This window comes from Geospiza fortis, unplaced genomic scaffold, assembly GCF_000277835.1.
Source record: "Geospiza fortis unplaced genomic scaffold, GeoFor_1.0 scaffold55, whole genome shotgun sequence".
Lineage (NCBI taxonomy): Eukaryota > Metazoa > Chordata > Aves > Passeriformes > Thraupidae > Geospiza > Geospiza fortis.
The window spans coordinates 8,830,915-8,852,696 of NW_005054308.1; the positions used below are offsets into that span (position 1 = coordinate 8,830,915).

The 21,782-nt window shown below is 46.1% G+C and overlaps 3 protein-coding genes across 3 annotated transcripts in view; all 3 read right to left on the reverse strand.

The window, feature by feature from the left end:
* The window catches only part of LOC102038547 (ovomucoid-like), a 4,238-nt gene extending 3,667 nt beyond the window's left edge, over positions 1-571 (reverse strand). The window contains 2 exon segments of the mRNA XM_031055307.1: positions 396-492; positions 494-571. Of these exon segments, the coding sequence (XP_030911167.1) occupies positions 396-492; positions 494-571 (175 nt within the window).
* Positions 572-6,122: 5,551 nt separating this feature from the next.
* On the reverse strand, positions 6,123-8,057 carry LOC102038716 (ovomucoid-like). Its single transcript, XM_005418777.2, has 4 exons — positions 8,003-8,057; positions 7,168-7,190; positions 6,619-6,743; positions 6,123-6,168 (listed from the first exon to the last, which is right to left on the reverse strand). Exons 1-4 carry the CDS (start codon positions 8,055-8,057, stop codon positions 6,123-6,125), a joined length of 249 nt encoding a protein of 82 aa, XP_005418834.1.
* A 1,788-nt stretch (positions 8,058-9,845) lies between these two features.
* Positions 9,846-15,075, reverse strand: LOC102038886 (ovomucoid-like). Its single transcript, XM_031055247.1, has 8 exons — positions 15,021-15,075; positions 14,038-14,057; positions 13,110-13,246; positions 12,550-12,607; positions 12,140-12,276; positions 11,583-11,643; positions 10,465-10,574; positions 9,846-9,966 (listed from the first exon to the last, which is right to left on the reverse strand). Exons 1-8 carry the CDS (start codon positions 15,073-15,075, stop codon positions 9,921-9,923), a joined length of 624 nt encoding a protein of 207 aa, XP_030911107.1. The 3' UTR covers positions 9,846-9,920.
* Positions 15,076-21,782: the final 6,707 nt, after the last annotated feature.

Here is a 21,782-nt window from a genome sequence, read left to right on the forward strand (position 1 = left end):
CTACAGAGTAGCCAAATACACCTTCTCATTACCAAGAAGTGATTATCCTCCCAAATGTTTCATCTACTCCAAGTAAATGCAAAATGATACACCGAGATTAAAAAAAAATCACTTATTTGTGAAACCAGAAATTTTGACTCACTAAACAAGAAATAGGACCTAAAATTTTATCCTTCTTTAGCTCCATAATCCCCACTAAGGCTCAAAAGCTTAAAGCAGAGATCCCATGTGTTTGTCTGCACAAGGGCGAAGCTCATTGGAAAGAGAGGCCGCGTATTCCCAAACCGCCGCATCCCCAAGAGGCTGCGCTCTCCTTCAGGATGCACAGAGACAGGGAAAGGATCAGGAGGTCTAGACCAGCATGGAGTGTAGCAAAAATGACAGAAATTTCTTACCAGAAAAGCAGGCAAGAAGGACCAGCCCCAGAAGGGCAGCACAGTTGGCCATCTTCATGCTGGCGGTGGTGGTGGTGGCTGTTCCGTGTGGGTCGGTTGCCGGCGAGTCTGTGGATGGTTCTCAGCCTTGTCCCTCCCCAGTATATATAGGCATCTCCCCGACCTTGTGAAGTCATCACCAGAAAGTAATTATTTGCTCTGTAAACTAAGAAAATTGTATCGATTACCCAGTTGAGCTCCAAAGAATACTTGTTTGTTAGAGAGATGCCCAGAAGAATTAAACAAAAATGTGAGCTACACCCAGCTTGTTAACAAAGGCGTCTTGCTGTACAATGAGTGATTTGTACTTTCCAAACAGGAGCACTGTCTCAATAGCGGATGTTATGAAATGGAATATGGAAGTTGGGGAAGGGAAAAAAGAGCCCATTTGTTGGAAGTGTTTGACTTGTGCTCACCATATCACATATGCTAGACAGGAACTGGGCTCTGGGAGGCTTTCATGGTACAGCAGAGTGGGGTGACAGGAGCATGGGACATTTTACTGACATCATATCTAGGGTCTGGCAAGCATCAGTGCACTTTAAAGATGCTGAAGTCTCCGCAAATCCCTCCACACTCTCTCCTGTAATTTCCTGGTACACTGGATTTCTCACCCACAGAAAGTCATCACAAGATGAAAGCATTACAAAAACCCCCAGAAGTTTATTAGACATTTCTGTGTAGGAGCAAGAGTTATTCATCTGTTGGCAATGAGCACGAGTCTGATTAAGAAATTATGAGAATAAGTAGCCTTAAATCCGTACTGGAATAATGTTTCCTATTAATGGCAAGCAACTGGTATTCTGTGCAGGTGAAATGGGTTTTTTAATGCCAAAGGCATTCCAGAAAAAAATCCAGTAACTGCAAACAGAAGGAGAGCTGTTAGGCTTCCCCCTTCTCCCTCAATTATATGGCATTAAATTTAGAGTGTCAGCTGAGAGTCGTGTTTTAGGGAAGATAAGTGATAAATAATGTGCTAGGCTCTGCTAAGTGGCTCGACTCTATCGCAAGTGTATGGAAAAACAAATAGGGGATATTGCATAAAATAATAAATTTTTGATTTAAGGTAGTCACGGAAGGAAGTGACGGATGGAACTTGTTTGTGCTTCAGAAGAAGCCTAATTCATACATGTGGCTTAAAGGCAGCCTGAGTTTTAAATAGAAAGTCAGAATCGGTTTTCTTATTATCCTGGGAGATGTTCAACACTTGGCATGAGCAGATAAATCATAAAAATGCATGAAATTGTAAGGGAACCGTAGTCACAGAATGGAGCTTGTGGGATTTGGCCTGTTTATATCAATGAAATAATTTTCCTGAAAAATAAATGAATAATGCTATTTGGATCTCTTTCACAAATATCACAAGTTGAAGGGTTCCTTTGAAAGTTGTTTCTGTCGCATTCTTAGCATCCTGAGCGTGTTGACTTTCAGATTCCTTGAACTGATTGTGAGCACATTTGGAAAGGAAGCGGTAGTCACGGAAGCATTAATATTGATTAATCTCCAGGGCCAGGAGTCCCAAGGTCTGAAAACAAGGCTTCCTCAGAACTTGTACCAGCCACCAGGGGAGGTGCTGCTTGCCAGCCCCGTGGCTGGGGGGGCTGCAGGAGCAGAGTCTGTCTCCTCTTCAGCCCTGCCACCCAAACTCCCCCATACCCACCTGCAGATCCGAGATCCCCATTAGCAGAACTGTGCTGCTTCTCCTGCTGTGTTTCCTGCCAGGCTGGAGCCAGCAGGAGCTGTTGTGCCTGGCAGGTGTCTGCCAGGGAGCGGCATCACTCTCATGTTGAGCCAGCACCTGCCCTTTCATTAGCCAGATCCTCTGGGAGATCCGCTCTGCCTCACGTGCTGCCCCGAGGGTCTTGGTGGCCATCCAAAAAGCTCTTCTCCTCCAGCAGCCCCTGCCACTTCCCAGGGCAGCAGGGAGAAAAAGAGAAACGAGGAAAGAGCCTTGCTGCAGGGTCTGGGAGAAGGGATAGGAGACAAAGGGCAGTGGGCAGGGCAGGGCAGGAGAGCTGCTGGGACAGGTGTGACAGGGGATTGCACAAGGAGCAACAGGAAACAGAGGGAATGGGACAGCAGTAATCACAGGAGAGCAGATGGACTGAAAGCAGGCAGGAGCAGTGAAAAACAGCAGTGCTCACAACAGTGAGCCTTGGGAAATGTCATACACCTGTTGCAAATGGGAAGGGCAAAGTGAGCCCACCTGCCCAAAGCCCTGGGGTGTGTGTGATGGTGCCAGATTGTTCTCAGTGGTGCCCAGTGACAGGACAAGGAGAAGTGCCCATAACCTAAAACACAACAAGTTCCACCTCGACATGAGGAGAAAATTCTTTCCATTGAGAGCTGCAGAGCACTGGAACAGCTGCCCAGGGAGGTGGTGGAGTCTCCCTGGAGTCATCCCAAACCCGCTTGGCCATGCTCCTGTGTCACCTGCTCCAGGTGCCCCTGCTTTGGCAGGGGGTTTGGACTGGATGATCTCCAGAGATCACTTCCAACCCAAACTATCCTGTGATTCTGAGGCTCAGAAATATCATGATGGAGGGCTCAGTAAAGTGGCTTTGGAATTATTTTAATGTTACTACAGATACAAGATCTATCCAGAAGCTTAAATAAAACTCTTAAATAAAATGCTTCCTTGTATTTCAGACTCCTACAGGGCAAACATTCAGGAAGGTTATGGCATGAATGGGATCAATGTTGGCCATCATGCAATGGATCCTCTTGTATTAAGGTAAATTTCCAATAACTCTGGATTTCTAATCCAGCAGCATTTCTTCCCATAGCAGTGACAATTTCCTGGGAAGATTTTCCTCTGGTCTTGAGACTTCCTACCTCAAGTAAGTCCATAGCCGATCACAACCTAAAAAATTCTTCACTGATGATGCTCCCTGCTTTGGTTTGAAACTTGCCGTAGGCTTCATTTGGCTACAAAGAGCAACAACGGGGGTTTTTTCATCATTATTATTACTATTAAACACGAGGGTGGATGTGTGCACGCAGGATTTGCTGCCATGCCAGCAGCGGGGTCCCTGCGCTCGCTCCGCTCCGCGGCTGTCGCGGGCAGCGAGAACAAAGGGGCCGCAGTCCGGGCAGGAGGAGGGAGCTCCCTGCAGCTCCTGGGGATGAGGAGCAACCGCAGGAGATCCCGGCCGAGCTGCTGTTCCCAGACCTCTGCACACGGGGGCAGAGCTGGATCTTCTATGAGAACAGAAATTCAATTTACAGCCCCCAAAGCCCCTGCTCTAAGCCGCACTCACCTATTATTTCTCCTTGTAGTTCAGCTATCTGATTGCTGCCTGAATATCTCCAGTCTTTTAAGCATAGATGATATCACAGGCAAGGGTGTCTGGAATAATTTGACTGTCTGGAAGCTGCATGCTAACAGCGTAAGGTTGAGGATCCCAATCCCTCCGTGAATCTCAGCTCTGCCTCACTGCAATAGCTCTGACACAGCCAGCCCCCCAAAACACCTGCAATTAATTCACTTTTCAAATAGAATTTTATTTTTCTCCACATCAAGTAAAAATGCAGTAATAAACCATTTCTCCTGACAGAAGCTACGGAGAGAAACTGCATTAACAGAAAGGTCTAGACTGGCCTGAGGTATATTTTGGCCAGCAACAAGTCAAATGATGCACAAAAATAGAAGGAATGATATAAAATAAAGCAGAACAAAATAAGTACATGCAATGTGTTAATCAGGTTGTGGGGTAATTGGATGGCATTTCCTGAATCCAAAACATCAGATAATAACATAAAGTGCTGAGGTACTGCTCAAAGAATTGTACCATAAAATACCTTGGCAGGCAGACAATGTTTCCTGCCTTGAATTTCCTGGAGGGAGAGTTAGATTAGTAATGGTGAGAGGATTTGTGCTGTTGTGGCAGGATTTTATTGAGAAGCAATGAAAAAAATTATTTCCAACGAGATGCTCATAAAGGAGAATTCTCTTCCTCTCCATCTTAAGGAGCATCCAGGATGAGCTGCTGCGGCAGGAGGCCGGGGGCTCCGCTGGGGTCCTGCTCTGCCCTTGGTCACTCCTGAGCAGCCACGGAGGATTTATCATTTCTACTCACAGAAATTGCCCTTAATTGCCTGCTGGATTTTCCTGTTTAGCAGACATGCCCCTGCAAGAGGCCTCTGAGCATCACGGGGATCTCCAGCACGACCGGGAGCTCTGCTGGTTCCCGAGGCATCGCGGCTCCTCAGGGCCATCCTCATCCTTCCTGCTGCTGCCCGAGGAAAAAATAACTGCTGCAGCTGCTGCTCTCCTACCCTGACTCCCACGCTCTGCAGAGGGGGAGAAGAAGGAGATTGAATGTGCCCCACACCCCCAGCACCACCTCCCAGAGCCTCAATTTATCCTGGTGCCCAGAAATCGCGTCTGACACTGAAAAGCCTTCCTGCACACAGACAGGAGGGACATTCCAGCCCCAGGAAGGGACTTGGCACTAAATGGTTGCAGAGAATCATGTATTTTGGAAATAAATTGTCTCCTTTTAGAGAGCTGCTCTCTGCAGTCTCTGGGAAGTGACACATTGTCACTTAAGATCATTAACTATTTGACTGTGAGGCTGCTGCCTCTGCAGCACGCGGCACTGGCAGCGCCTGGCTGTTAATGAATAATAAATTAACACCACGACTCTGAGCCCTTCCTTTCATCAGCCGAGGTTTCCAGGGGCCGGAGAATCTCAAAGGATCCTCTACAAGCGACAGTCAAGGTAATTACCTTCAACCAGCAGCTAAGTGATGGGTGAGGTGCCCAGATGGGCTCAGTGGTTGGCAGCATCCCCTGGACATCAGCTCTGTTAGCTCTGGCTGCCCACGGGTTTTCTGCAGTGCCCCTCAGCAATGAACCAGCGTGGGCAGCCCAGAGAAAACACCCTGTGACATTGCTCTGGGGAGCAGAGCAGATTGCAAAACGCTTTCTCTCAGCTACAGGTGAGTTTTCAATCCTGCTCGTGAGGTGGAGGCAGCTTGGAATGTGACCTTCCTCACATGTTCTCCTGCAGGTGTAAGAAACTGGGGACAACCCTGGAAACTGAAACAGGGGTGAGCAGCTCATTGTGCCAGCAAGACCCCTTCTGCGTGGCAGAACAGCGCCAGAACACCCCAATTAGAAGTCTTGGGACTCTCTCTAATTATATTAATATTTAGGTTTGCCCAGGGCCTCTTGGTGCTGCCAGGCTACAGAGAGTGAGGCTGGGTGAGGCTGCAGGTATTTCACAGCAGCTGCTGGGGAGGGAGGCAGCTCCTCTCAGCCAGGCTCCTCTCAGTGTCTGTCGGATCCCCTCAGAGCAAGAAATGGAGAGGAGCACCAGGATGCATCTCCAGCCTGGGTTTTATTTTGGAAAGCTGGATGAAGGCAGATGCCCACAAAAGCTGCCCATTGCCTTTGCAGTTGGGGTTGATGTTTTTGTAGATCAGAACACCCTTCTCCCTCTCCCCTGTAATTTGCCCATTAATTCCCACACCCCAGGGTTGTTGCAGTGGTATAATCATGCAGCCTGCTAGGTAAAGCCAGAGTGAGACTAAAGAACAACATAAATGCTGGGTCTCTTTTTTATTATCAGAGGTTTCAGGGTTGATAAGAGGTTTTCAAGGCTCAGGGGTTTAGGAAGTCATCTGCCATGGGGAACATTGTCAGGGAGGGATGCTCTTTCTCAGCTGAATCCTGTCAAGAACTTAACAGGCTTCAAGAGACCTCAAGGAAAGAGCTCCACGGCTTCTCCTGCAGAGAAAAAATCAGTAAGAAATCAGTACCTCAGAGACAGAACAGCTGAGCTTTTACTGTTGGTCTGTCCCTCTGCACCACAGAGGGACTTCTGAACTCTATTCCACCTATTTCCTTTTATTAGTGACATATAAAGACAAGAAAAGTTCTTAATTTAAAAGACCAAATAGTCTGTAAGAAACAGACTTTGCTGAGAGAAAGCTGTTTTGCAAATCACTTAAGAGGAAAACGTGGAACACAATGTTGTCTCTTTATATCTGAAAGAATGGAGTTCCTAGCAAACTCTCCCAAAAAAGCAAAAAAAAAAAATTACCATTGCTGGTGAGAGAAAAAAAACATATGAAATAAAAGAAATTTACTTCTCCAGCCAGTGCCCAAGACTGATTAGCCAGTTTGAGCTAAATTAATCCACCACTGAGTAGGTGAAGGGATTTATTCCATACGTACAGGAAGGCATTGCAGAACGTGCATTTATTGGGGTAGGTGACACCATCAGACCCACAGTGGGGGACATACTCCATGGTACACATATTCCTGATAGCCCTCTGGTTCCTGCAGTAGGCAGATGCAGCCTGTATTCACAAAAAAAAAAAAAAATGCTCTCAACCAAAGCTGGGTGAGAAAAGTGACATCAGGAGGCCCCACACACCCCTTGAGCTGCCCCCTTGCTGCCCAGATGCTGAGGAAAAGCCCAGGGACAGGGCAGGAGGCAGTGGAGTGCTGCCTCCAGCCATGCAGAGCCTGGGTGACCACTGCAAATGGTGCTGCAGTAACTTTGACAACAACTTGGACATGAGCTGAATGCTGCCCTACTTGTTGAAGCTATCACCAGATGAAAATGGCAATTTCACCCGATAATATCTGTGGCAAATATTGCTCAGGCAGCTGGGTGTCTCAGGATTTTGAAAGGCTCCATCATGATGTGATTAGTAAAGATTTATACAGAAACTGCTTTAAGGAAAGAAAGGATGGAGAATAGAAAAATCTGTCCCTTACCTGCAGCGCATCAGTAGCTGGAACTAAAAAAAAAAGAAGAAGAACAAATTAAATATGTTACAAATGTAATTCATAGATTCTGTTAAAATCTGAGAATGCATGCCCTGAATACATATCTTCCAACTCCCTGTGTGCTAGCAAATTATTCTTAGACAAAAGGAATTTCAGGCAAAATGTTGTGCCATACTGTATGTTGATTCTGTAGTATTTTTATTTAATGAGGGTTACAGTCAAAATGGAAAAAGCTGTGTAAAACAAAAAAAGAGAAAGGCATTTTCTATGGTTCAAAGGATGGAACAGGACATGAACTCAAAGCAAAGCAAATTATTGAGGTAAAGAGGGACATAAAGCTGACAAGTACACAGAGACAGCATCTTATATGCATTGCTAATATTATTTTTAAATAAGAATAATATTTAGTGAGAGGTGAATTTATAAAGCTCCTACAGCAATTCAGGCTCTCAAACTACACCTCGGTTCAGGATGACTACAAGAAATGTTCACTTTCATTCAGTAAAATTATTTGTGTTTCTGCAACATTTCAGAGGTTAAGTACTGGTTGTCTGAGTCTCCGGGTTGCACCACGTACATGTCACTTCTTTCATTATGCATAAACTAGCACTGAGAGTAGAGCTGTTCCCACAGTTGTTCTTACCCACTCAGTTCTGTTGCTAAAATATTACCCCATAAGTGATAGTCTCTGATGTCAAGTCTTTTCAACACTATCTTTCTAGGAGTAAATAAGTCCTTGCAGAACGGAGCTCTTTCCAGTCTGAGGATGTTTTTTTGTGGTTTTGAAGACAGCCAGCGCTTACTCCGAGGCACAGCCACTCACCTGAGATGCTGAAAAGGGCCAGAGAGAGCAGAAGCAGCACCCCCGTGATCTTCATGGTGGCTGGATGAGCTGTGAGCAGCAGAGCTTGGCTTTTGCTCACGAAACACAACCTGGATTCAGTCCTCAGGTGCCAACCACGCTTATATGTATGCCTGCACCACTGGGGGGGTGTGTGTGTTTGTGCATGTTCATATTTGCCTTATCCACCCTTATCCTGGAGCAACACTTCCAGCCTTTTGTCTCAGTGGTAATATCAGTGGAGGTAAGCTGTGCTGGAAGCCAAGAGTGGTGTTTCTTCATCAACGGCAGTCACGAGAAGTTTAGATGTGTGAGATACACCCTCCGAGTCCTTATTTTAAGTGAAATATGTGACAGTTTCCTTCTGAAGGACCACAGAAAATTCCTGCAGGCAAAAGAGCCACTGTACAAACTGCTGTCAGATTTTCTGTGTGTTCACCTATCACAGCTTATTTTTGTGCAGTGCGTTTTCACAAGAAAAACATTGAATGAAATGCTTCCGTAGCAGAAAGGCTCTTCTTTTATTTTTGTGCTTCACCCAAGTAAAACATCACTAAGTTATAGTGAAAGCAGGAAAACAATGAACTAGGAAGGCAAGCAAGAGGGCATCCCAGACACTGAAAGGACTCCTGGAAAATGACAAGGGATGGAGAAACTTTTATGGGACTATGCAAAAAAAAATTTACAATTGTTATTTCCCCTAAAAGCCATTAGCTTTGCAGTAATAGACTTTTAGCATGATGATGACAGAATGATTTGAGACCCTAGCATGGATCCTAGAAAAGCTGAACCCAATCTGGAAATCAGTGCTTCATCCATCTGCCCATCTCTACATAAATCCTTTGTTTTACCACCAAAGCATTGCTTTTTGGGACAACCTCCATCAAGGAGAACAAGCACCCCTCTCCCTTTGATTCCCAGAAGAAATGCATGTGGGAGATATTACATTTTAGAAGGGATAAGCCAAATTTATTTATGCCTCTCTTGTGTGGATAAAAAAAAACAAGAAAACCAAAACCCAATTCAATACTCAAACAGAAGACAAAAGCAAAATAAATTTCAAGCACAATACGCCAATGACAGGTCACACTCTCAAGAAACAGAAGGATATTTTGTCCTTGGATTTTGAAACACTGCTGAAATACTCCTTGGGCTGGCAGAGAACATTGTGTAATTGAAGACTGAGAGAAGACAAGTAGGCAGGAGTAGGCACCACACCTAGGAAGGCATTAATCTCAAAACTTGAAAGGTGTTAAAGGACGACTTCAGGATGAGAAAAATCGGGTAATAAGTCAGTTGGAGGACTCAGACAAATAGACAGAGACAATGCACGTGTCTGAACAATATGGGCTTTGCCAGCAGGGTGCCCTTGAGAGAGCAGCACTTCAGGCGAGGACAGAGCCAGGGATCAGCTCTGGGCAGTGACACCAAGGTGTGACTGGGCTTTGCTGACAAGGAAAATGCACCAGGAGCACCTGAGCAGAGACCCTCCTGTGTCACCACTTCAGCCCTGTCCAGTGTCAAACATTAAAGGGTCTGAGCACTAATGCAGGGACATGATTGTCATTTATGTGCAAAGACACACAGCTCTGGGGTTGGAGCATCTGTATTTAATTTTCTGCCTTTTATGAGAGGGAGGGGAGGAAGATTATGTTCTTGTTCTATTCCAGAGCTTTGAGCACGTAACCTATTCTGCCCAGTATCATCATCCAACAAATCAAGGCAATGTTTCATGAGACAGCACATGAAAGAAGACAGGGAAATGTTGCTGATTTAGTTTATTGAGAAAGAAAATCAGGAGTGAGCTGAGTTCCCCAGAAGGTGAGATGAACTGAGGTCAGATCTTTATCTGGGATTTTCCAGTGGGGATCCTGTGGTGAATTCTCTTGGCACTTGATACTCAGCATTTTCCAAAATGGCTTAAAGTGATAGTCCCATTGCTGTCCCTGAAAGCAAGGAGAGGAAAGAATGAATTAAACACAGAGGCCTGCCTCCTATAATCTGTCCTTTTTATGGCTCCTAGAGATGGTGTCAGATGGGATCCTGCCCCAGAGCCAAGGAACTTGCAGACTTGTAATCCCATTTGCTATTTGATTATTAAGACATGAGTGAAACAATTTAACCCATTCTTAAGACTGAAAATATCTGTGGGGAAACGATAGTGGAATTTCAAAAGGAAAGGAATTTCATTTCCTTTGCAACATGCAAGAAAAATTCCATTTAGGTTAAATGCTCTTCAAACCATTCACACTAACAAAGCAGGCGTAGCATTTTTTATGCTCTAATGAAAAAAATAAATGAATGCTTGACACGGTGGCTGGCATTCCCTCCTGCCCCAAATCCCTAATCAACAGTATCCAGCAAACAAAAAAAGCAGTAACTGTGCAAACTTGTGCCCACAGGAGGCAACTGATAATACAAACATCACTGATATTTGTACATACACGACTGCGTTGCAGAAGATACACTTATTGTTGTATGTTGTGTTGTCAGAGCCACAGAGAGGCATGTAGTCCAGCGAGCAGACAGGTTTGGGGTAGTCACTGCAGTCAACCTGTAAAAAATCAATAAAAATAAAAGACTGATGTGGAGGAGTCAGTAGCACAAGGGCTTGAACCCTGAGCTAGAGCTGCAGTGCTAGTGATACCAATCTCACCAAAAGTAATTAACTTCCTTGCACATCTGATATAAACTGAGGTGTCAGTTTCTCCCATGCCAGGAGAATTTAATAATATAAAAATAGATCATAATTTCCTGTTGGAAGAGATGTATATCATAACCTGGTCATGGCATTTCCAAGCAGCAGCAGTTCACTCGGTGAAGGTGCCGTGCTCTGTGTTCCCAAGCTGGCCAGGAAATTAAATGGAAAAACACTGGTGTCTGGAGAAATGGAGAAATGGAGTGCTGATCCTCTATAAAGGTCCAGTATCCCTCCTGGAGCCTTAAAACTGGAAGATCAGCACGTGGCTGGATACTGCAAGAGTGGGATTCTGTTTCCTGGAGCAATGGGTGCTACACTTGCTGAGGAGCATTCTAGGGCTAAAAATGTGTCTGGGTGCAGGGAGAGGCTGAGGAATTTCATACAGGAGAAATCTATCAAGGTTTACTGGCTACACAGAAATCACAGCTAGCTGAGGTCCTCCACCTGAAAACAGCTGCAGTTTGGAAGGGTAGAAGTCACTTTTCTCTGCATTCTGCACTCTCACTCTGTCCTACACAATGCTCACAGCCCCTGCCAACAGCAGGCTCTGCACCAAGTTGCCAGGGGCTAGATGGACCATTGGTCTGACCCCAAAAGCCATTCTCTGTTCCTATTCACAGTTCTGCCCTGATGGATTATTTCTACTACTCTTACTCATTCATTCCTGAGCAGTCACCTGCTCCTTTCCTGGCATTCACACAAATAACATTTATTACACGTAGAGAAAGCAAAGTCTTTCCCCTTCTGCAGCACAGCAGCTGTTTCACTTCTGCTGGTCTGGGGGCTGCTGCAGACACTGGCAGTGCTTCCCCTGACAGCAGCAGGACCAAAACCCAGCCCCTGATCACCCAATTCACTTACTGCAACAATTTCCTTCTTACATTCACCGTCAGCCTTCTTGCCAATGCTGGCTCCAGCCTCCCTGGGAAGGGAAGAGACCTGCATTAGGGAGCTCTGCAAGCAACCTGTTCTGCTGAGCCCCATCACCCAGCAATGCTGAGCAGCCTCAGGCACGATGTATGGGATACAGGAGGCACCCAGCTGAGGTTGTGCCCATGTGGCTCCAGGGACCAGCTCAGGTGGTGTCACTGCCTGCCAGAGAGCTGGTTTACAGCAAGATGTGAGGAACAGGGGTCATGGTGGATGAGGAGACAGGCTGTATGACAATGCCAATGCCCCCTGGGTCAGCTGTTGTCCTCTGCAAGGCAGCATCTGCCACACAGACCCTTTTAACTCAGTTAAGGGCAGCATCCTGTCCTGTGTGAGATCCCCAGCCAGCCCTCCACTTCTCTGTCTAGACCAAAGGCACGGCTCTCCTTCTAATGACAGAGGACAACAAGAGGCCTTGCTAGAAGTCCTGCTGTCCAACAGAGCAGTTCCAGGAGCAGCAGCCCCAGGCCCCTGTGCTCAGTACTCACAGGCTCCGGGCGCAGAGCAGGCACTCATTGTCGTAGGTGACCCAGTCGGTCCCGCAGACGGGGCTGATGTCTTTGTTGCAGATCAGCACCACTTTGCCCTCCTCACTGGTTGAGTTGGGGTACCTGCTGCAATCCACCTGGGGAGGGAACAAACAAAGCCCTGGTGAAGGCCTTGCTGACAGCACACAAGTGGATCTGGTGAGTGTGTCAGCCTGGCCACACAGGACAGCACCACAGTGGGAGAAAAGCTTTTCTGTCAGTCACTGTGATGACACTTCACTTGGAGGTGACCACTGCAAGATTCTGGCAGCTCATCTGTATTCTTGTTTAGGGTTTGAATTATTTCAATAAGCACCTTTTGCCACTCAGAAGCAGGACACACCCCTTGTTTTGCCCTTGGTTTAACTTACAGGGGCAGCTTCCTTGCACTCTCCATCGTGGTCTTTGCTGACATTGGTTCCATATTCTCTGCAGAGGGAAAGACAAATGTTAGGAAGTTCAGCAAAGATGTCTTGCTACATTCTCGGTGCTAGAATTAATACAAGGGAAAACTGACTCTTTCTCAGTCAGGCATTTCTTAATATCTGTATTTGAGAAGGTAGAGCCACCCTCCCTCATCAGCTGAGTAGCTGGCAGGGACGTAAAACCCTGGGAAGCTTTAGGACCATTTTGGGCAGCTCTGAGCAGAGCATCTCTATCCTTTTGCTGTGATGAGATGTGCTCTCAGAGCCATCACCTGGCCACTCCTTGAGACAGAGAAGAAAAAACCTGAATAAATTACAGAAGCAAAAGAAAGACACGGTGACTAAATCTCTGCCTGAGCACTGTGCTGTGATAGCCAAGCTCATTTTGAAGGAATTGACACAGGTGATGTGTGACAGACTGGTGAGCTGTGGTGCTGCCAGGAGCTCTGAGCTGTGCTGCCTGGGGTCCCCACGCTGTCCCCACGCTGTCCCCAAGCAGAACATACACGTTGTAGGCACAGAGCAGGCACTCGTTGCCGTAGGTGACGCCGTCGGAGCCGCAGATGGGGCTGACGGCCTCGCTGCAGACCAGCACCTCTTTGCCCTCCTCGTTTGTGGTGTTGGGGTAGGTACTGCAGTCCACCTGCCACAGGAGTCACAGCAACGGGATGAGAAAACCTGAGACATTCACAATTCTCGTTTTTGTGTGGGACATTGAGCTGGTACAACCAGTCCTCACTGCCACAGCACAAACTTCTGCTGTGGGTCCCTCAGGAGAATCCTTCTTGCAGAGATGTCCCCACAGAGCAGGAGAAGAGGAGGAGGAGGGAAGAGCTATAACCATGCAGCCCCTTGGATGGGATAAACCAGTGCTGGTCTCTCATGCTCACTTGACATGATTTTATAAAGGCTCTCTGTTTTCAGGTGGAGGACCTCTATAAAGTTCCACTAGATCTATTCTTGTGGCCCATCCACTGCACTTCTGGTTTTACTTTTTCGTTCTTAAGACACTGATCATGGTTTTTTTTTCAGAGGACCAAGACCTGTGAGGAAGCTGGATCAGCCAGACTGTTTTAGTATTTCAGTAGGTTGCCCTCAGGTAGGCTCTGACAGCAGTCTATTGCTTCCGTTTAGAACCAGCTACATATTTCTAGCTTAAAGCTTAGACCAGTCTAAAGTTGCTGAAAAATAAATTAATCCAAAAACATTGTATTGTTACTACTAAAGCATTATTAACATACAGCATAGATGTACAGCCCAGGGCAGTATAATTTAATGTTTTACGGTGTAGAATCTGATTACAGTGACCCGAGTGTGACTCTTAGGTGAAAAACAGCTGAGCACCTACAGGCTGGAGGTTTTTCCCATTCCTTTGGTTATATCTTTATCAGGCACATACTTGAGAAAGGTGACAGAAAGAAATCTTCCACTTACCTCAATCCCAAAGACAGTATCTGGAAAAGAAAAGAGAGGCAGAAAGTATGAACAAAAGCCAATGTGATAAGACCTCAATTAAAGCTGGAAATATGGATATAAAATTCCTGTGTGCAGGACCAAGCTGAGTGATTTCCAGTGATTGTTTTTTGAATTAAATAAACTATGTATGATTTTTTCCTCTATGTTGATAAGCATAATAGCATTGCTTATTGCTGGCTATGATGAAACACCTTTTTGAATAGCTTTGTTCTTTTTTTGTTCTGAGACATGTAGATTTATTAATTGAAAACAGAAGAGCTTTTCCTTCCTTATCTTTTTACATATCCGTTTTGACCCTAAAGCGCTGCTGTTATGTATCTGGAAATACACCTGGATCAACAGAGACAAATGCAAATAGTCACCTACAGGATAAGCAAATACATACAGCATCTGTTGACAGAAATATGCATTTGAAAGAAGGCGAGTGTGAAAAAAATGTCTTTGGCTTTGTAATTTCATCAGTTGTGAATATGCAGTGAGAACATCAGAGTCTGGCTTGTTTTCATCTCTTGCTGTTCCATTAGCAGAAAGAGCATTGCAGGAAATTTGCCAGGGTCTTGCAGAGAACTTGCTTGTGCCATTACAATATTTTCCTTACTAGTTACCAGAGGTCTGACCCCCTTCTCATGGCCTTATTTCAAGTATTCATCCATTTGCTGTAATTGTACAAGTCTAAGCAGTGTAATGGTGTGAGAACATCAGTGTACAAAGTGTAACAGCACGAGTTGCCAGCACAGAACTCCACTTGCTGTTATTTATATTTATGACAAACCATCAGCTACAGCTGCGAGCCACGGAGGACTATCCTGCAATACACTCCTGCAACCTGCACGATGCCAACCGAGGCAGCAGAGCCCTCTGAAGGAGAATTTCTCTAATTGAATCCTCTGCCCCATCCTTTTGAAGACAGCCAGGACTCAGACACCTGGAGAGCCACTCACCTGGGGCGCAGCAAAGCGCGAAGGAGAGGAGCACCAGAATTCCTGCCGTGGTCATGCTGGAGGCGCTGGAGTCCGCAGGCTGCTGCTCCCACTCTGCTCAGAGATAGTCCCTCCAGGGCTGCCTGCAAATATATACAAATGCAATGTCTAAACTGTTCAACTGTAACATAAAACAACCTGCAGAATCTGTCACCAGCACAATGAGGCCGGGAATATTTATGGAGGTCTTGACTTTTCGGGTAATGGTCTGAGCCTGCCAGGCAATTGATTTTGGCTGGACACCTGGTTAATAGATCAAGACAAGTATCACAAGTTCTGAGTGGTCAAAAGAAAACAAACAGCCTTTTGGACAAAAGAAACCTCTTTGGGGTTCTGGTGGAAATGTAAGGAGCACAAGATGTTGAGGGGAGTAAAGAGCAGGCCAGTGATTTGTCTCTTGCAGAGCAACAACTCCCATGAGAGAGCAGCTTAGGCAGGATGCAGTACTACCCTGCCTGCAGATCAGGCTGAGTCTCTGCTTTCCTTTCTGGTTTCGGGTGGGTTTCCTCCCCAGATTCCCAGATAATCACCTCAAGGTACAAACACGGGTCAGCTTCCTCAGGCAAGTCTGGCAGGACTGTGTCCAACCTGTGAATCCAAAGGTTTTTAGCATCAGTTTGAGTAAAGCCAAGGCTTCATGACAGTTTCACTACCTGGGTATAGAAGAGCTCAGTAGAAGACTTGAAAGCAGGTTAAAAATCTGTCAAATGCCACTAAAAATGTCACTTGAACCTTAGCAACAGGGAGCACTTATTTACAGCCTCAGTCCCAGTTAAACACACGGATTCAGGGTGTTCTGCCAAGCCAGCTGAAGAACAAAAGACGCTGAGGGTTTGGGAACCTATTTACATTGCACCAGCTACACCTGAAAGTACAGTAGGTCCTTTCCTCTTGCAGATATTTTAGAAAATGATACTTAAAATATAGAATCTGTCCCCATTTCCCTGTCTGTCTCACACCACCAGCCTTTGTGTCATCTCCAAATTGCTCCTGCCTAGGAGCAGGTCTGCACCTCTGCTGTTTTAGTAGCTGTAATTTTGCAGGAGTGGGTTCTGCCTGTAACCTGCTCCCCATCCCTTTCACAGGTTCAAAATGACAAGGATACTCGGGGTTTTTGGGGGGTCAGTGAAGCTAAGCATTGTGCTTAGGGTAGACTTCAGAACTATGGGAGGTGCAGAACAGAAGGCGCTTTACAGGTGCTGCCTTTAATGAACCAGGCACCACCCATAAGACAAATGAAATTCATCTGAAATCATTGAAATTCACCCCAAGCAAATGTGTTGTTGTCTGATCCACCACAGTAGTCTAAAGGGTCTATTTTGATCCTTACATAGATATATTGGATAGTGCATGGAATCACCTCTCCTGGCATGCCCAGAAGGCCACAGCATGGCTGTGTGGGTATGCAGGTCACATTTTCACATCCAAGAGATGAGATTCTTCACAGGGAGAAGCATCGAAATAATTATGCTGCTGTGATTGTTTCTATAAATTACAGGGAGCATGCATGAATATTTCAGACAGACTTGGCACATCTTCAGGATATATTGCCCTGATGTGTCTTGCGAGCAGCATCTCTGGAAGCCAAACACTTTTTCCTGAGCATGTGCAGGAGTTACTGAAGCTGCTCCCTACATGTCACAGTTGCTGATTTTTCCTGTGCAGAGTTGGAGGGGGCCACATCTTTCTGGGTTAAATATGGATTTTGCCACTGCCTCCTCCGGGAAAAACCTCTCCAAATCATCCTCCCCAGCCTTCACAGCCCCAGCCCTGGACAGTGCTGTCCTTTGGGCAAGACCAACCTCTCCTGATGAGTGGAGAGCATTTTCCAAAGTCTGGCACATGTTACACCACAGAAAAATTTTCCACTTCAGCTCCTGGGTTCAGCGCTAGGTCTGGCACTGGCCCCAGGCAACTCAGATTTTCCCTGACCACCACAATGCCTGTTGGATGTCCAGCAGATCCTTTCTTTCTCTCTCTCACCTACAGACACTTCAGGGAGACTCAAGCTGCAACAATTAAATGGTGACTGGGGAACACCTGAGCCCCTCAGGTACCCCCTAGGCAAGCCACAAAAGTGACACCCAGAAATCCCCAGCTTTCAGGCCCTTGCACAGCCTGCAGCCATTCAGCATCCACAGCCTCCCCACCCAGCATTACAGCTCCAGATTATCCCACCTCTGATAACAGCATGGAAAAATCCCACAGCTGGCTGAGCTCATGCTGCAGGACAGGTCGCTCAGGCCTTAGCTGCTCCTGGAAGAACAGTTAGAAAGAGGATTTGGTCTGCAATCCTGCCACTGATCTGCTGTAATCCACTTCATTATGGTCTTCTAATCCTCAAAGTCAGATGCAGCATATGGCTAATGACCATTTGGCTGAAGGAAAATCCTCTGTGTGCAGCAGCCAGCACGAGGGCAGAGATCCTACAAGAGAGCTGGAGATGGACTTTGGACAAGAGCATGGAGTGATAGGACAAGGGGGAATGGAAAGGCTTTAAGCAGAAAGAGGGTAGGTTTAGATTAAGTATTAGGGAGAAATTCTTTAGTGGGAAGTCCTGGCACAGGGTGCCCAGAGCAGCTGTGGCTGCCCCGTCCCTGGAAGTGTCCAAGGCCAGGCTGGACAGGGATTGGAGCAGCCTGGGATAGTGGAAAATGCCCCTGCCTATGGCAGAGGGGTTGGATCAAAATTATTTTTAAGCTCTCTTCCAACCCAAAAATTTCTATGATTCTGTAATCTGCAGGTAAGCAAAGGCAGTGCCACACCTCAGGGCGCTCCCTGTTATGGTCCTGAGCACCATAAGGTCTGTGTGCTGACACCAGGGCAGGATTTGGCCATTATACAACATCCTTACTCATGTAATTTCTTGTTTTACATTTCCCGTTACAGGTTTTTTTTTCAGTATCGATTTCCTATTCTCTGAAAGAATCAAAACTGAGGTTGAAGAATTTTCTTAGCAGATATGCAACTCCTCAGCATAAATAACACATTGATAAATTAATGGCAAATCATTTAATACACTTTTCTAAACACTCCTGGGGTTTGTCACATTATTTAATTAACAAATAACTGCTGTAAAGGTGGGAAATACCAATTGGTTGCAGCTCTTTCATGAAAATGCCTCTAATCACTCCAAAATGCCTGCTAAACACAATTCAGGCTACAGTTTTCATCTCTGGCTTTCTTTTGGCCACAGTGTGGCCAATAAGTGTTTGCTCTGAGCCACATGCCTGGAGAAACCAATGCAGCACAAATGGAAGCTCTGCCTCCTACCCAGGGCTGGAAGGCCTCATTTGAACTGAGCAATAAAGCAAACAAAGTCACTGATATGATTTAAAACATCTCACTATCAAAACATGTCCATGTGTTTATGAACTTATTAAATAGAACTTGATCCAGGTAATGCCAGTGGATGTTTTCCTGAGCTAATAAGACCATGGGCAGAACTTTGTACCCTGCAGGTGAAGGCTAACGTGGTTTCGCATTACTTATGCAATGGATTGAATGGATTTGGCCCCACTGCAAGGGCAGATGTTGACACATGGGAACGAGTCCAGCAGAGGCAGGCAGGCTGCCCAGGGACAGGGGCACAGGGCATTCCAGGAAAGCTGAAGGAGCTGGGCTTCTTCATCCTGGAGAGCAGATGGCTACAGGGATCACATCGCTGTCTGCTGCTCCCTGATGGGGTCAGAGATAAGGCAGAGCCAGTCTTCTCTAAGCTGTATGGCAAAAGGATTATATTCTGAATGAATGTGAGGAATTATTCCCTGTCATGAGTACGATCAAGCACAGAAAGCAGAGAGGCCATGCATGTCCTTCCTCAGTGCTATTGAGAACCCAACTGAAAAAGAAAGGCCTTGGGCACCCTGACCTGCCTCTGACTTTGGCCTTGCTTTGATCAGGGTTTGAGCCAGAGACCTCTGGAGAGCTCTTACAACTTGAATTATTTCATTTATGTTGTACTTATATAATTCTCTCTCCTATAAATAGCTGTTATTAATAAAAAATCATAATATTTCTCTATGACCCAGGAGAGTCTTCTCAGAATTTTCCTCCGGCCTTTACTGAAGAGTCACAGCTCTACAAAGAGCTCCCAGAATGTTTTAACAGGGGGTGAAAAGTAACACGTACAACAGAAAGAGTGGATTGTAATTATTGTTAAAATAAAACCACACACTAAACCATCCAAATTCCAATACATTATTAGCTCTCAATGATTTCAAATTCTCCTCACTCCTGCAGGAGCCCAGCGCTTTGCCACCACGACCCTTCTCCAGAAGAGCATCAGCATTTGAATCTTAAGAAAAGTTATCTGGACCACAGAAAATCAGGTGCCAAAATATCATCCACTTCCCTGCTGTGCTGCAGCCTGGGCCGGACGAGGGTCCCAGCAGCAGCTCTGAGGACACATCTCCATCCCTCAGCTGCCCAGCTCGGCTGTGCTCCAGCTCTGAGAAGTTTCTGGATGATGAGGATGTCAGGTCAGGGCTCCACTGCAGAAGACAGGAGTAACTCATGAGGAAGCAGGACAATGCTACAATGAACGCCAGAAAAAGGAGGCAGCAACCCACACAATTGGGCTGGACACCGACCCAGGTTATTGCTCTTTGAAGTGAACACACTGCAGGGAAGGTGGGCTGGAGGTGACACTGAGGTATTAACCTGCAGCTGATCAGAGGAACAGGAAATCATTGGTTTAATCAGTTTCCCTAACACTTCAGTGATCTCAGCTCTGCATCACTGAGCACTCGTCTCATCTTTGCCACAGCCCAAGCAGGAGCAATGAGGAGGTGGCTTCAGGGAAGTGGCAGCTGACCTGGGACTGACACCATTCATGGCTGCCTGGCAGGACAGAGTCAATCAGGCAACTTCACTGCTAGGGCTGGGAAAGTCTCCTTCAGGAGAAAATCTTCCCAAGGTAGAAAAACAAATAATAAAATTCAATAGATTCTTATCTGCAATGAGATATTATTTATAGCTCAATGCACAGTTAAAATAGAATGAATAAGCATGTTCAGCTATGAAAGCAAATTGCTTTGAGGTTATATAAACCAGGGGAATAGTTGAACACATTTTCAAGCTACCAGTCGTGTAGCAGCACTCCCATCACCAGAATAGCACACAGCAGGGGGACTGTGGCCGTGTCCCTCAGATTTCAGGCAGCTCTGTGACCCACCAAGGAGTGTCACTGCTGAGAGAGGCAGAAGAAAGATATTTTAACTGACTGGCAGGCAGGGCTGGGAAAGTGGTCTGGGGTGGCTGGGATGAGCACTTGCTGCACATTGAGCAGCAAAGTGAAGGCCTCAAGGAAGATGGTTTAATCCCTGGACAGCTGCATTGCAGAGTTTGTTTACAGAGGGATAACCACCCCGGATGTGACTGCAGCACAAAATCTGTGGCCAGGCTGGCTGGGGAGCCAGGTTATTGTCTCACTGGAAGCACAGGGATCATCTCTTCACAGTGAGCTGCCAAGTCTCATTAATTTATCATGGGGACATGCCTCCAGTGCTCACTCCCCTCAGTTCTCTTTTGTAAGATTGACAGATATGTCTATAGACCACAAAGTGTTCTTGACAAAAGGGTAATTAACCTTCAGTGTTTACATCTCCTTCCTTTTGGTAAGTAACACACAATTTGGGGATTTGGGCAGGTCTGGCTGTAAATGAGTTACAGTTTTCTTTCATACTCTTGTTCAGAGCCCAGAAGGAGTGACTTTCCTAAGCTCTACATGGAGCAGTAGGTAACCAAGGGAGAATTTCCCTGGCTAAATGGCCAAAGCCTTGGAATCAGGGCTTTTGGACCAGCACCATGTCTGCAATCATCCATAAATCTGTAACTGAGCCCTTTGGGTCTGGGATTTGCTTCATTGACCTCAGAACAGGGTGAGCTGAGGCTCTGCTCAAACTGGGGGAACGAGGGGGAAGAAGTTTATACACAGACAGTGACATGTAGCAGAGGAATTGCTGTAAAGGGGGGGTTAAGTTAGATAAACATTTCAAGGGTATGTCCCCTGCACAAACCCCATGTGGGAGGAAGCAGCCAGGAGTGCCACTGTCACCTGCAGGCATCACTCTGCCCCAAGAAAAATCAGGAGATCACATCCCCATGCAAACCTTTTTTCCATGTGAAACCACAGGATGGGGTGATGCAGAACAGAAGCAAGCAGAGCACCAAACGAAAACATGCGCCCAGGTCTCACCTTATCAGCCAACAAACCACCAAAAAGGCATATGAGGAACAATGTTTGGAAAAGACAAGTAAAAATGCTTGCTTTCCTGCATGGGAATAAAACCAGGAGCCCCTGGGATGTGGGATAAATGAGGGTTTGATTTTTAAGAATGATCTTGTAAATAAGGCAGCAACAAGAGAGAGGTGCAGTAGGCTAAGAATGGAAATTCACTGCTCTTCCTGGTGGGAACAGCAGGGAGGAGAGGGTGAGAGGCAGGATATATCATGGTGCTATAGCTTCAACACTTGGCTGGGAGAGGCTGAACTGGATGGAAAGAACTTCTATAGCTGAAGAACTATTAGCATCATAACCACTGAACACATCTTCATTATTAACATCAAAAGCAAGGGCAACAATTTCATTTATTCTGCAGAGCTGAGCTTTAATGAGACCACTGGCTGATTCTTTGCATCTGGACATGGGTGAAGCACAGTTGGTGCTGACAGAAAGGCACAGGATGCCAAATTACAGGATTTTACCATTTTACAGTAAAA

What these genes read in the sequence shown, in the direction of transcription:
- LOC102038716 (XM_005418777.2), bottom strand. Translation starts at nt 8,057, where the DNA reads ATGAAGATCACGGGGGTGCTGCTTCTGCTCTCTCTGGCCCTTTTCAGC. An exon ending in GGCCCTTTTCAGCATCTCAG is followed by an intron (nt 7,191 to 8,002) that starts GTGAGTGGCTGT and finishes TTTTTTTTTTAG; the next exon opens with TTCCAGCTACTGATGCGCTG. An exon ending in CAGCTACTGATGCGCTGCAG is followed by an intron (nt 6,744 to 7,167) that starts GTAAGGGACAGA and finishes TTGTGAATACAG; the next exon opens with GCTGCATCTGCCTACTGCAG.
- LOC102038886 (XM_031055247.1), bottom strand. Translation starts at nt 15,075, where the DNA reads ATGACCACGGCAGGAATTCTGGTGCTCCTCTCCTTCGCGCTTTGCTGC. An exon ending in CTGCTCTGTGCCTACAACGT is followed by an intron (nt 12,608 to 13,109) that starts GTATGTTCTGCT and finishes TTCCCTCTGCAG; the next exon opens with AGAATATGGAACCAATGTCA. An exon ending in ATCTTCTGCAACGCAGTCGT is followed by an intron (nt 9,967 to 10,464) that starts GTATGTACAAAT and finishes CCTTGCTTTCAG; the next exon opens with GGACAGCAATGGGACTATCA.